We start from the raw sequence: 15,362 nt of genomic DNA, 5'->3' as shown, positions 1-15,362 counted from the left end.
CTCTCTCCTTTCAAATTTGAAAGATAGTAAAACAAAATGCTAATTTACCAATGGGAAATTATCAGCGCCACCCCCTAAGTTACACCCTTATTTTACTGCAACCCCACTAAGTACTCAAATATTAAAACCAACCCAAAAACTAACGGGGTTAACAATGTTAAATACAAATGACTAGAATCCCCCTAAACTAAAACATATAAAACCAAATTCTTTCAACACACTCACCCTCACTGCCGAAAGGGTGAGGGTCGATAAAGCCCTTTTGCCAAAATCGCTGCAAGTTCTGACGACAAAAGAGAGATGTACTCTTTTCTCTCTGCCATTTTAAGCAAAGACGGTGGTGACGCCTTCACGTTTGAGGTCTTCAACGAAGACATTAGAACCTTTATAGGGTTCGTCAAGTGCAAATCTGGAGAAGAAGCTAACACTGGTGGTGGTGGTGGGGCATTTAGGATTGGAGTTTGAGAGGGCATTGGTGATGTCAAGAGAATGGTAGGGAGAGGAGTTGGGGTATATGTGTAGCGTTCAATAAGAATTTTTTTCTAAAATTATAGAGTAAAAGGAAGGAATAATTCAAGTTGCAGATTGGTAAGTTAAGGGTTTAGACTTGCAGATATACATGGGGCGGTGATTCGGTGGTACAAGATTGTTTCTTTCTCTTCAAGATTTCAGCCCAAGGACGGTGTCAATACAAGGGCTATTTATATAAGGTTGTTTAATCCGCAATCCCAATCTTGCAACTTGCATCCTCTTAGGCCAAATCCAACTTTGAGTCCTTTCACATTCACACCTGGGCTCTTTTGGGTTCGTGTTTGTTCAACCAAATTAGCATTCCATTATTCACAGAGGTTTAGGGATTACCTGAACTGAATGGAATCACAGTGGAAGGGATGATTGAATGTGGCTTGCAGTTACGAGCAGATCACGAACACGAACAATCTCAAAAGGTTTCTCCACGAAAAAGAACTCCACACCATAAAACCCTAGGCAATGATGGAAACCCTAGGATAACACAGAACTTGAAAGAGAGGGAGAGAGTTTCTAATTGTGTTCATCTCTTAGAGTTTGAGCCAAATAACTTATTTATAGGCTAAACCCCTAGGGCTCCCCAACTAATCCGATTCTCACTGGGAATCTAAATCAAGGGATAAGAAGGGGGGAAGGAATCGATCACTTAAGTGATCGTTCCTCCCTCTCTCAACTTGGGCCTGCGATCAGCCCTCACATGTAGGCGATCAAGCTGGGCCCAAAGCCCATATTTTATTACATCTCCCACTCGCCCACATAGGGCGCATAAATTTAATTATGCATTCAAGTTTCTCTCATTCTGTGTTTATCCTTCATACAGGCAATGAGGCGAGCGACCTGACGAGATGGTACAAGGTAGGAGTACTATATCAAACTTCCATCTAGCCAACATAGTACATCACTCTCAAAAGTCTCGAAATACCCCAAACGATCACTTACACTCGATCTAACACTCTCGACCCCTCATGATGAGCAGTGTTAATGCTTGGTATGTAATGTACTCATGAGTGCGTCGATCACAAATACGATGTGTCGCCAGGGCAATGAGTCACATAACAAAGGTGTAACATCCAATGGTTTTCCTTAAGCCCCTTATGTCAATCCAAATATCCCCAACAGCTTTCCCAATCGGTTCCTGCTAGACCGCATCATTCATGGTCCTAAGGAGAACGTCAAAGTAGTGTCATTGGGTGTCTTTTTCATGACATTGTCTCAGGTGATAAGGGTACTGTGGGATTAATATAATCCACGTGGCTCACACAGTGACGAAGCAGGGATCCATTTGGTCACTCTCACAATTGATCGATATAAGCACATGCAGTATGATGTGCATGCTATAGCGTAACTCCCACTAGGGTGGGCATGTCACTCACAATAAATAAATATTATACAGACCTTACTGAGTCTCTAGCGCAGTCACCCTCATGGTGTCTGCCTAGAACCTCAAATCTGGCTTCTAACAGGCTACTTGGAAGTGTGGTGTCTTCCAAGTTGGACCAAGTAAAGGTCTCATCTTAGCTCTAACTAAGGCGCCATAGAGCACACATGCTCATGGGTTCATCTCGTTCACTACACCCCAGCATCGAGGTGAATCACCAGTGTGAGTGGGTCGTTTCTAAGCCTGGTGACATCTTTACAAACAATGAATGTATACACACAAGATTACTCAAACAAATATATGCTCATCAATAAATGTAAGAGAAATACAAATAAATGTCCATCACAAATAAAGTGTTCTCAAAGCAAATACATATCAGATCCGCCTAAGTCCCAAGTTCCTAACGTGAACTAGGAAAATATCACTGGCAATGGGCTTAGTCAATGGATCAGCCAACATATTGCCAGTGGAGATATGCTGTAGAACCACTTCACCTTGCGCTACCATGTCTCGAATGTAGTGATACCATATGTCAATGTGCTTGGCTCTACCATGGAACTTAGGGTCCTTCGCAAATGCAAGCGCTGCCGTGCTGTCACAGTGTATAAGCACAGCATCGTCTAAGTGAGCAAAAATGCTAAGTCTCTACAAGAACCTCCTAAGCCAAATAGCCTCCTGCACTACTGCCGAACATGCGACGTACTCTGACTCCATCATGGATAGGTCGATGTAGGTCTGCTTCTTACTGCTCCAAGTGACAGCCCCGCCTCCCAGGACAAACGCATACCCCAAAGTGGACTTTCGCTCATCTCTATCACCAGCCTAATCAGCATCACTGTAGCCTCTCAGTCTCAAGTTTGAACCACTGAAGGTGAGCGAGAGGTCTGCAGTGCCCCATAGGTATCGAAGTATCCTCTTTATTACTTGCCAATGAGCTGGCCCTGGGTTACTCTGGTAACGGCTCACCATGCCAACGATAAAGGAAATATCTGGACGCGTGCACATCATTGCATACATCAGACTGCCTACTGCCACTGCATAGGGTATTTTGGACATTTGGTTTCTCTCTTCATCACTCTTAGGGCATTGGTCTAGGCTCAAAGTGCATGCCTTGTCCATTGGAGTATCAACGGGTTTCGAGTTGCTCATATGGAACCGCTTCAGGACTTTCTTTATGTAAGTATCTTGAGACAAACTAAGAAGTCTCCTAGTGCGATCCCTCACAATCTTCACGCCCAACACAAAGTTGGCCTCACCCATGTCCTTCACCTCAAAAGTAGAGGACAACCACTCTTTAGTGGCGACAATCATTCCAATGTCATTCCCAGCCAATAGGATGTTGTCAACATACAATGATAGGATAACAAACCCTGCCTTGGACCGTTTAACATACACACAGTGGTCCTCTTCAATCATGTCAAAACTCGCAGTGGTAATGGCATGGTGAAATCTAATGTACCACTGCCTGGACGATTGCTTAAGGCCATAGATGGAACGTTTGAGATGACATACTTTGCGGTCATGTCCCTTCTTCTCAAAGCCCACAAGCTGAGCCATAAAGATCTCCTCGTCCAGTTCTCCATTGAGAAAAGCAGCTTTAACATCCATTTGGTAGAGCTCCAAATCCAACTTTGCGACAACGGCTAGAATGAGGCGTATTGAGGCCATTCTCACCAAAGGGAAGAACGTCTCATCATAGACTATACCCTCCTTTTGGGTATATCCCTTCGCCACAAGACGTGCCTTATACTTGTCAATTGACGCATCTGCCTTTCGCTTGACCTTCAGGACCCACTTGTTCCCGATGGCCTTGCACCCAGGTGGAAGATCAACTAACTCCCAGACTTGGTTCTTACTCATAGAACTCCCAAACTTGTTATTGAGTTGGTTATTATATGGTTTCTTGATCTAGGGATAAATCATATTTTTATTATGCATGTAATTTGATATATGTATTGTTTATGATTTGTTCTTATGGACCCCATCAAATTTTGGGGATCTCCCTTGTAGAATTTTTTGTTTTTGGGGTATTTTATTTATGTCATATATAACCCCCATTAGTGAGAAACCATTTTGTGAGATCCATGGGAGAAAAATGGGAGATAGGGTTTTGCCCCAAATTGTCCCATATTTTTTCCACGTGTATAGGAGATCACCCAGGGCCAATTTCTTAATAAAGAAACATATGATTCCCCCCATTGCGGTACAGCCCTGTTTGACGCTGTCATTAGGGTATCGCTGTCAAACACCCTATCCCATGCACACCATGTGTTTTATTATTTTTATATCTTCATGGGATGGATTTGGTACTTCAAGTGATGTGTTTATTTGGATAGATGTGTGTTAGAGTTAGTATCTGGAAGTGATACAAAGTGCAGTGCTCGCCGGTAGTTTGTAGTAGGGATCTTAAATGTAAAGAGCTGATTGTAATTTTAATATTTTTTGAGAAGCCATGTAATGGGAGCTATTGCATTGTGTATCACAACCTTGTACCAACTCTGCATATCACTTCGAGTATCAAATTTGGGTCTCTTATGTGAGTCCCTTGCGCACCCATATGTATGGCGCATTAAACAGTGGTTAGGGGATTCTTATTTTTCTCCTACATTTGTTCGAAATCAGTTAAAGTTATACGTCCCCAGACCCACACATTGTGAGATTTGATTACCAGCTTAGCGAAGTTTTTTGGTCTCACCGTGTGGGAAAGGGTACCATTAATTTTAATTAGGGTTTCTTGAACAAATTTATGGATTTATGGATGTACACTAAATGTCCTCCCTTGCACATTGTAGTGATGACTTCTAAGACTATTGTGGCCGACCTTAACCAAGACAACAAGTTGGATGGCACCAACTATGACATGAGGCACCGAAAGGCCAAGTTCTTACTTAATGAGCAAGATTACCTAGACATCCTGACATCTTAGATGGCCCCACCCGAAGTGGGTACTACCGCCCGTCACCGTTAAGAAAAAGAGGCTTGCAACATTTGGTTTAAGAGAGATCATAGTACATGCTTTCTTATGTTAAGCACGATGCACGATGATCTTATCGACCAGTATGAGAAGTGCGAGACTGCCAAGTCCATGTGGGACCAGGTAAGGCTTGACTGTGGAGGTACATCCACGACCATACTTAGGTCCATGACCTTGAAGTTTGAGATGTACCGTAATGACCCCAAGCACACTATGGTTAAACACCTCAGGGTCGTGAAAGACATGATCCAAAAATTAGATAATGTTGGGGTACACCTTACCGATGAGTAGCAAGTACAACCCGTCATCAGGACGTTGCCTGATTCCTGGGTGCAGATGAAGATAGTTCTGACACATAACGACACTGTCAAGACATTTAATGACATTGCCGCTCATGTGAAACTAGAGGCGGAGCGCCTAGATGCAACCCAATCACATGCCCTTGTCGCCCAAGCGGGGCAGCGCAAGAATGGGTCTAAGCACAAAAGACAAATGACCACTGGGAATCAGGATCAAGCTCAGAAAGCTGCGCCAACTGGGAGTAAGACCACCAAGCATCGACATGGCAAGCGAGGTGGAAAGAAAGATATCACCAAGGTCAAGTGCTATAACTGCCAGAAGATGGGGCACTTCGCTCCTGTACTTTTGTATGTACACATGTTTTGGTTTTCCAAACCCAATCTAATTGGATTGTGGATACAGGTGCAACAAGACACACAGCGCGAGATCGAGGAGGGTTCATAGATTATAGAAAGATTTTGAATGGCGCCCAAAGTATATACATGGGGAATGGCACTAGTGAAGCAATTCGAGGAGTTGGTACCTACCAGCTCACCTTGCGCACTGGACGCATCTTTCTACTTCACGATGTGCTATACGCACCAGAAATCCAGCATAATCTACTTTCAGTTACTGCATTATTGACTTTAGGATATTCTTTTATTTTTTATGGTGACACTTTTGAGATACGATTGGATAGTAGTAGTTTTGGACATTGTAGGCTTGAGAATGATTTTATTAAATTAGATTTGATAATTCCTATTATTTCCTCTTCATCTTTTGTAGCTGATTCTAATACTAGTCCAGATTCAATTACTTGGCATGCTAGACTAGGACACATAGGTCGAGATAGGATGGGACGGTTAGCTCGAGAAGGCCTTCTTAGCTCACTCGCTAAAGTCAACCTACCAACATGTGAGGCCTATTTAGCGGGTAAGGCCCACCGGAAGCCTTTTGGAAAGGCTAAACGGGTAACCCAGACCCTAGTGCTTGTCCATTCGGACATCTGCGAACCAATGAACGTGAAGGCACGTTATGGTGCTTCCTATTTTCTCACCTTTATCGATGATTATTCGTGATATGGTTATGTGTATCTGATCGCTCACCGCTATGAAGCGCTAGATTGCTTCAAACGCTTTGTAGCAGAGGTTGAGAATCAGCAAGGCAAGAGTTTAAAGAGATGTGTGAGGAAAAAAAAATAACTAGGCAGCTGACTATTTCCCACACTCCACAGTAAAATGGTGTAGCAGAGCGAAGGAATAGGATGCTTTTAGATATGGTTAGATCGATGATGGTGCAGGCCAACCTCCCAATATCTTTCTAGGGGGATGCTATGTTGACTGCTGCCTATGTCCTTAATCGTGTGCCATCACAGTCAGTTCCCTCCACTCCCTATGAATTGTGGAAAGGCGTAAAGCCCACTTTGGGGCATATGAAACCATGGGGATGTGCATGATATGTTTATAGTACCTCCCATAAGGTTGGGAAACTTGGCTCTAGAGCTAAAAAGAGTATCATTATAAGATATTTCGATACCTCAAAAGGCTAAACAGTGTACGGTGAACATCAAGATGGAGGAATAAAAGAGAGTGAGTCCCGCGATGTGGATTTTCTTGAGACCGATTTCCCTAGCATCAGTGATGTAGGTAGAGACCTTGATCTCTTTGAGATAGAGACTGATGAAAGCGTCTCACCTACTCTTGGCAAGGGTGGGGAATTAAACACTCATCATGAGATCGCCAAAGAGGGTGAGAGTGATCATCAACCTAGTGGGAGTACGCTACTTAATGAAAGTGCACAACCCGTAGGTCACCCCCTCTGCGCGTGAGAACGCATGTGGACACGTTCTCCGACGTCGTTTTGATATTGAAGGGGACGCTGCCCTCTTTTATGCCCCGAGGGATGAGGATGAGCCAGCCTCAGTGAGTGAGGTGCTCTCTTCTCTAGCTAAGGAAATGTGGCAAGCTGCTATGGAAGATGAGTTGAGTTCTATGAGTAAGAACCAAGTCTGGGAGTTAGTTGATCTCCCACCTGGGCGCAAGGCCATCGGGAACAAGTGGGTCCTAAAGGCCAAGCAAAAGGCAAATGGGTCAATTGACAAGTATAAGGCACGTCTTATGGCGAAGGGATATACCCGAAAGGAGGGTATAGACCATGATGAGACGTTCTCCCCTGTGGTGAGAATGGCCTCAATACGCCTCATTTTAGCCATTGTCGCAAAGTTGGATTTGGAGCTCTACCAAATGGATGTTAAAACTGCTTTTCTCAATGGAGAACTGGCCGAGGAGATCTTTATGGCTCAGCCTGTGGGCTTTGAGAAGAAGGGACATGAGCGCAAAGTATGCCGTCTCAAACGTTCCATCTATGGCCTTAATCAATCGTCTAGGCAGTGGTACATTAGATTTCACCATGCCATTACCACTATAGGTTTTGACATGATTGAAGAGGACCACTGTGTGTATGTTAAACGGTCCAAGGCAGGGCTTCTTATCCTATCATTGTATGTTGACGACATCCTATTGGCTGGGAATGACATTGGAATGATTATCGCCGATTTATCTCTAACCTCGTGACGTGTAGATGGTGCTACCATGTATGTTGGTGAGTTGTTCTCAATGATGGTCAATCCCAGCTACAAGATCATTGAATTTGACACGGGTTTGACCGTCAAGGAGAGGTTTCTCAATCGGGAGTAGGGGGAATTCGTCGATAGCGACTTCATCGACTAGCCTCCTAGTACAAGTCCAAAGAGGGAGGAGTACCGAAAGGAACACCCCGTGTCGTGCCATATCGACACTTCATCCCTCGATGAAGTTAGCATCACAGTGAGGAAACTCTTTGGGGGTCACGGAGGACACAACGTGATGGAAGTGGGGTAAGTTACTGACCCTATTTACTATTTGTTACCATCCCCCTCGTAGTTCTGGAGGTCTGGGCCAACCTGTGGAGCTTTGACCGAGTAGTCGAGATAAAGGACATAAGCCTGTTCGTGAGGACCTACACATGGTTAAGAAGGCAAACACAAATTCCTTGCAATTGTACAGTTCACCACCAAATGTATAGCCTTCGGTAGGAATAATGCCTTGATTCTAAGGTCCTATCCAAATACACATTATAAATTACCTAAGATACATGTAGGTGGGTGGTCACGCGAAGGCCTTGGCCTATGGATGATCTGACACAAAACAGTAGAGTGCTTTCAGCCTGTTTTGGGTTTGAGATCTGACTAGGGTTATGAACAAGTTCTAGTCTAGGTTGGGGTTGGATCATCCAAACCCTCGCATGTCATGATGAGAACTCAATTCCTTACATGCTTGTTAAATCCCAATTCGAATGTCAAATTCTTATATTCTGGTAGATTGACCCATGTTCAGCTAAAATGACATAACTGCACCATCTAAAACTCGATTGCCTCGATTCTTGATTTGTTATAAACTAGACTCATATGAATTCTTTTTGTTAGAAGAAACCATTTTCCAATTCTCCCTCCTAGTGATCTAAAATTCCACTTCAAACCCAAACTTTCCTACTATTGTTGTCACTGGTCGATTCGCACTGGTCGATTTGGATCACCCAGTCCGATCAACCAGTGTTGTTGTTGTGCATATTTTTCATCTCTGATGTATGGGGCCCAGTGTTTCCCACCATGAATCACCTCCCCTCATCCCAACTAACCCGTGGGAATATTACCCTAGCAATGTGACCATGTGGGGCCCACCTATAGGCTTAAGTGCTTAGGAATAGGCTATAGAATGTGTTTTTAGCCAAAATGACCTTAGCCAAATAGGCCTTAAGCCAGCCTCTATATAAACCCAACTCTATTACTAAAACTCATTTCTTTAGCCAAAAGAAATCGTTGAGAGAAGGAGAAAAAGAGAAGAAGAAGAAGAAGAAGAAGGGAAGGGAGGAAACTTGGATTTTCTTCCTTGCACTTGGATCATCAGGTAACACTCCATGGGTTCTTTTTCTCTGTTGTTTATGTTGTGTTCTTGATTAGATCTTGATCATTCTACCGATTCCTTTTATCTAGCCATGATCCACCATGTCTATGTGGTGTAATTCATGAGTTCACTTACTTAGGAACTACGGTCTTCACATGCAAGTCGATTTATACCTTTCTAGACCTTTCAGATGTCCTACTCTGTGCTCAGACTTCAGTAATTACCTATTCCAGCCTAGGAATGGCCATCTACCATGCCATATAGTAAGCTTGGGTTGTAGTTTCATGATGTAAGACTTGTTTTCCCTCATTGCATGTTGAATCCATGACCAAATACCTAAATCAAAACTGTTAGGGGGTAAGTTAAGCCCTTTCATGTTTGGTTTCTATAATCACTCATGTGAGAAACTCATTGACAACCATGCATGGCCACCTCTATGAGCCATGAGCCCAAAACCTCCATACATGTTAGATTTTTCTACATGACTATGAAATTTAGCTTAAATATAACAAGCCTATGCTTGCTGATCATAAATCCCAGGTTTGGATAAGTAGAATTAAGATAAAATACTGAAACCATATAAAATCCTCTAGTTGTACAGTACCGGTCGATTGCCACTGGTCCATTGGATAGACCAATACCACTCGACCACTACCAGAAACTTGAACCAAATCTGAGCCTGATCAGTCCCATGACTTGAAACATCATATGGGAGGTCATTCATGTGAACCAAATAGGAAACCATGCCATGTTGCTACATTTGAGCAATGGGTTGATTGGATCAACCAGTGCAAAGCTTTTGGGTGAAACCCTGACAAATCATGTGGGTACTCTCCAAACTATCACTCAAAGCCTAATGGTGTGAAACCATATGTAAATCCAACAAAACCCCTCTGTTTCGTTGCTGCCAGCACTACTGGTCGATTGGATCGAACATTATTGCTGTCTTCTTCTGATTTGAGTCTGGCCTTGGTTTGGACCTTAAACCAAGGATCCCTTGGACTCCATGTCCACTTAAACAGTATTTAATACTTGCTTTTGATGCAATCAATCTTAGGATATAGCACTTTGCTCGATGAAGAGTATTGGAGTACGACCGAGAGCCGACAACTAGTTGAACAACTAAATACTAGAAAATGTGAGTGGGTTTGGGTGATTGTTTGGGTTTGACTATATCTATGCATATCTATTATTATACTGAATTGCATTCAAGCATGTTGCATACTTGCATTATATTCTTGATTGATGGAGTATATGATTTTGGTTGTGAATTATATTTCATTACTTATGCCGGGTTACAATGCCGAGAGTGCCGGTACCGGAAGCCCACAGAATAAATTGCTATTGCTTGTCATATTGGCCTGTATGCGCCGTATCGTGCTGGTACCTGGGTGCTAGATGGTATGGGACATTGATGCACTCGGAATACCGCTCGAGACGATAGGATTTTGCATGTAGTATAACTGCGGTTAGGTTTTATTTCTCCTATGCTACGACCCTTACCAATAGGGATTTAGGTGTTGGGTGATTAGGGCTCCTTGTTGATTGCGGGGGAGAGAGGCCAGGTCAGGGATGACCACTGATCATTGGGGTCTACCTCTGGGTGGATTTGGTGGCTTCGATCGACTCAGGCCCCTAGTAACAATTGAGGTTTCACTGTAGTGATAACATAAGTGACCCATGGTGATTCTCGAGTTGTTATAGTAGCATATATCATTGACTTAGTTTGTGTGTTAGGTGGAAAATCTACTAACAATTGACTTTTTTTTTGGTAATATAAATACTATTTGATTATGAGTGAATATATCATAAATATAATAAGTTACAACTAATAAATGTAAATCTAAATGTGTAAAACAATAAAGACAAAAAATGCTTTTTGGATCTCTCTGTCTCTCTCTTTCTTCTTGGAAATTGTCATGTAGCATTTATAATTTTGTATATAAATGAAAAGAAGCCATCTCTCTCTCTCTCTCTCTCTCTCTCTCTCTCTCTCCACATTGCAGTCTTCATCATCCAATCCATAACAATGTAGCATTTATTCTTATTTTTTAATAATATAAAAAAACATGACTCGGCTTAACCAGGTTTAACCGGGTCGAATCACCAGGTTTTCTAAAAGGCAAGTCGAGTAAGAAAACCTGGCCTTCCAACCATGAAGAACAGAGGAGGGCCATCGATGAAGATAGGCAACCAAATTTTCCATCATGCCCATATGAAAAAATGTTAAATAAATTAATGATCCGGCCAACAATTTAGATTTTTTTTTTGTTTTTCTTGAAATTCCCTACCAATAATCCATTATTTGAAAATTTAAATAAGAATCGATTTTGAAACAACCATGAATGCATTTCAATTTTCATTTTTTCTTCTTTTAATCAGTAAAATAGCAAAAAAAACTAGACTTATTTTAATTGCTAAATCAAATACTCAAAAAATAAAAAAATCTATGAAAATATTTGCTTCTTCTTCCCAAAAGTCCAGTAGAATCTAGGGTTTTGGACGATTTCAACTGATTCTGAATTATAAATAGAGTTTCTAACAAAGTGGAGAATCCTACCTCCAAGAAACGAACAGATCAAAGAAAAATATGTCATAATCCACCGGTTACTATTCCATTGAAGATCTCAATGGTATCACCTTGATGCCCTTCATGCCAGCGGAAAGGGCGATCCTTGTCCATCACGTTCTGGCTGAAGATAAAGAAATTACTTTCTGTTGGAAGATTGGGATGACTATGCTGCTTTTGCAGCTTCTGAAGTTCCTTCTTTAGTTCCCCCACATTGTCAGATGCATTCACTCGGCCAAGATGAAAAATGATGCGACTTGGTATTGACTTGCCCGAGTCAAGCAAGACTCGATTTTTTAATCCTAGTCACTTTTAACCATAGTTATCAAGGCGGGAATGCGACCATGGCGTTTTAGAAGGTAAAAAATCAAGGCCACACCGCCATGGCCGCAAGGCACCCGCCGTGGCGCCCAAGGCGTCCAAGGTGATTAAGGAGCCAACGCCATGTCGTCGCTGCCAAGGCGACACCTTGATAACTATGCTTTTAACTAGGCGAGTTGTGTCAATTTTTTAATACATAAATGCTACTTACTTTTTTTTGGTAATATAAATACTACTTGATTATGAGTGAATATATCAATAAATATAATAAGTAACAACCTATTGTAAATCTCAATGTGTAAAACAATAAAGACAAAAAATACTTTATGGATCTCTCTCTCTCTCTTCTTCAAAATTGCGATGTAGCATTTATAATTTTGTATATAAATGAAAGGAAGCCATCTCTCTCTCTCTCTCCCCGCGTTGCTGTCTTCATCATCCAATCCATAACAATATAGCATTTATTCTTATTTTTTAATAATAAAAAAAAACATGACTCGGCCTGACCAGGTTTAATCAGGCCGAGTCACCAGGTTTTCAGGTTTTCTAAAAGGCGAGTGGAATCAAAAAACTTGGTTTTCCAACTATGAAGAACAGAGTAGGGCCATCGATGAAGATAGGCTACCAAATTTTCCATCATGCCCATATGAAAAATGTTAAATAAATTAATGATCCGACCAACCATTTAAATTTTTTTTAGTTTTTCTTGAAATTCCCTATCAATAATCCATGATTTGAAAAATTAAATAAGAATCGATTTTGGAACAACCATGAATGCATTTTGATTTTGACTTTTTCTAGTTTTTTCTTCTTTTAATCAGTAAAATAGCAAAAAAAACTAGACTTATTTTAATTGCTAAATCAAATACTCTAAAAAATAAAAAAAATCTATAAAAAATTTTTGCTTCTTCTTCCCAAATCCATTTTCAAGGGTTTTGGACTGCAATCAGAGTTTCTAACAACAAAGTGGAGAGTCCTACCTCCAAGAAAGGAAGAGAGAAAAACATGTCATAATCCACCGGTTACGATTCCATTGAAGATCTCAATGGTATCACCTTGATGCCCTTCATGCCAGCGGAAAGGGCGATCCTTGTCCATCACGTTCTGGCTGAAGATAAAGAAATTACTTTCTGTTGGAAGATTGGGATGACTATGCTGCTTTTGCAGCTTCTGAAGTTCCTTCTTTAGTTCCCCCACATTGTCAGATGCATTCACTCGGCCAAGATGAAAAATGATGCGACTTGGTATTGACTTGCCCGAGTCAAGCAAGACTCGATTTTTTAATCCTAGTCACTTTTAACCATAGTTATCAAGGCGGGAATGCGACCATGGCGTTTTAGAAGGTAAAAAATCAAGGCCACACCGCCATGGCCGCAAGGCACCCGCCGTGGCGCCCAAGGCGTCCAAGGTGATTAAGGAGCCAACGCCATGTCGTCGCTGCCAAGGCGACACCTTGATAACTATGCTTTTAACTAGGCGAGTTGTGTCAATTTTTTAATACATAAATGCTACTTACTTTTTTTTGGTAATATAAATACTACTTGATTATGAGTGAATATATCAATAAATATAATAAGTAACAACCTATTGTAAATCTCAATGTGTAAAACAATAAAGACAAAAAATACTTTATGGATCTCTCTCTCTCTCTTCTTCAAAATTGCGATGTAGCATTTATAATTTTGTATATAAATGAAAGGAAGCCATCTCTCTCTCTCTCTCCCCGCGTTGCTGTCTTCATCATCCAATCCATAACAATATAGCATTTATTCTTATTTTTTAATAATAAAAAAAAACATGACTCGGCCTGACCAGGTTTAATCAGGCCGAGTCACCAGGTTTTCAGGTTTTCTAAAAGGCGAGTGGAATCAAAAAACTTGGTTTTCCAACTATGAAGAACAGAGTAGGGCCATCGATGAAGATAGGCTACCAAATTTTCCATCATGCCCATATGAAAAATGTTAAATAAATTAATGATCCGACCAACCATTTAAATTTTTTTTAGTTTTTCTTGAAATTCCCTATCAATAATCCATGATTTGAAAAATTAAATAAGAATCGATTTTGGAACAACCATGAATGCATTTTGATTTTGACTTTTTCTAGTTTTTTCTTCTTTTAATCAGTAAAATAGCAAAAAAAACTAGACTTATTTTAATTGCTAAATCAAATACTCTAAAAAATAAAAAAAATCTATAAAAAATTTTTGCTTCTTCTTCCCAAATCCATTTTCAAGGGTTTTGGACTGCAATCAGAGTTTCTAACAACAAAGTGGAGAGTCCTACCTCCAAGAAAGGAAGAGAGAAAAACATGTCATAATCCACCGGTTACGATTCCATTGAAGATCTCAATGGTATCACCTTGATGCACTTCATGCCATCGGAAAGAGCGATCTTCATCCATCACGTTCTGTCTAAAGATAAAGAAGTAACTTTCTGTTGGAATATTGGGATGACTATGTTGCTTATGCAGCTTCTGAAGTTCCTTCTTCAATTCCCCAACATTGTCAGATGCATTCACTTCAACAGGAATTTTGGTTCCTCCTTTCAGCAACACCGTTAACTTCAGTTTCTTAGAACTTGAAGCCGCCGCCGCCGCCACCGCCACCGCTGTCGTCGTAGTAGCAGGTGATGCGGCCGCCGCACCAGCAGAAGTAGATGGTGTAGACGTAACAAGAGAAGATAATGACTTAATGACATTAACCTCGGCGTGGTCAGATATCGCATAATCTCTAAGAGATCGATCTTCCATCAAATCAACACCCATGAAAGATAAATTGAATCGATTGAGAGAAAGTCCTTCTAACTCATTCACCTTCTCCTTCAACCTTAAAACTGTATCCGTCGGATCCATAGAAACAGGAAACTGTCTCTTGGAATTCTTAACTAGGATTTGAAGTTTTCTTGGTGGAGAAGATGAAGTTGATGATGACTCTTCCAATTTCACCACAGAAGCTGAAGATGCTGGTGGTTTATTTGAAGCAGGAGGTTCGGGTTCTAGAATGAGTTGGATACGAGAGCGATGTAAGACTTCATAGTATTCAGTGTCATGCTCGTCAGCCATGACTTGACCATTAAAAACTAGGATTTGTCGAGAGATTGGAATACCTTCGTATTTATGGATCTTTTCTTTCATCTCCAGTACTGTATCGAAATAACCCACTTCAATGGTGAATCTCTTCCCTTTAGGGATTTCAAAGAAGACATCCATCTCTGAATCTGATCTCGATCTCTTCGTTCCCAAATCATCATCTCATACTCTCTTAGGTCTTTCTTTCTTATGTGTAACTGTTAAGCCGATTTGGAAGGAGTTTGGAGAAGGGAGATAAACAGTTTGTTTCATCCTCATTGATACACATTCCACCCACATTAT

The 15,362-nt window shown here is 41.2% G+C and overlaps 1 protein-coding gene across 1 annotated transcript; it reads right to left on the bottom strand.

Annotated features, from left to right (window-relative positions):
• Nucleotides 1–14,284: 14,284 nt before the first annotated feature.
• Nucleotides 14,285–15,209, bottom strand: LOC122656775 (ubiquitin-NEDD8-like protein RUB2). The gene is made up of 2 exons (XM_043851424.1): nt 14,628–15,209; nt 14,285–14,561 (listed from the first exon to the last, which is right to left on the bottom strand). Exons 1-2 carry the CDS (start codon nt 15,198–15,200, stop codon nt 14,304–14,306), a joined length of 831 nt encoding a protein of 276 aa, XP_043707359.1. The 5' UTR covers nt 15,201–15,209; the 3' UTR covers nt 14,285–14,303.
• Nucleotides 15,210–15,362: the final 153 nt, after the last annotated feature.

Source organism: Telopea speciosissima, chromosome 3 (assembly GCF_018873765.1).
Source record: "Telopea speciosissima isolate NSW1024214 ecotype Mountain lineage chromosome 3, Tspe_v1, whole genome shotgun sequence".
NCBI classification, from domain to species: Eukaryota; Viridiplantae; Streptophyta; class Magnoliopsida; order Proteales; family Proteaceae; genus Telopea; species Telopea speciosissima.
Note: the sequence above shows the minus strand (reverse complement) of the source record. Positions and strands in the feature narration are given on the sequence as shown.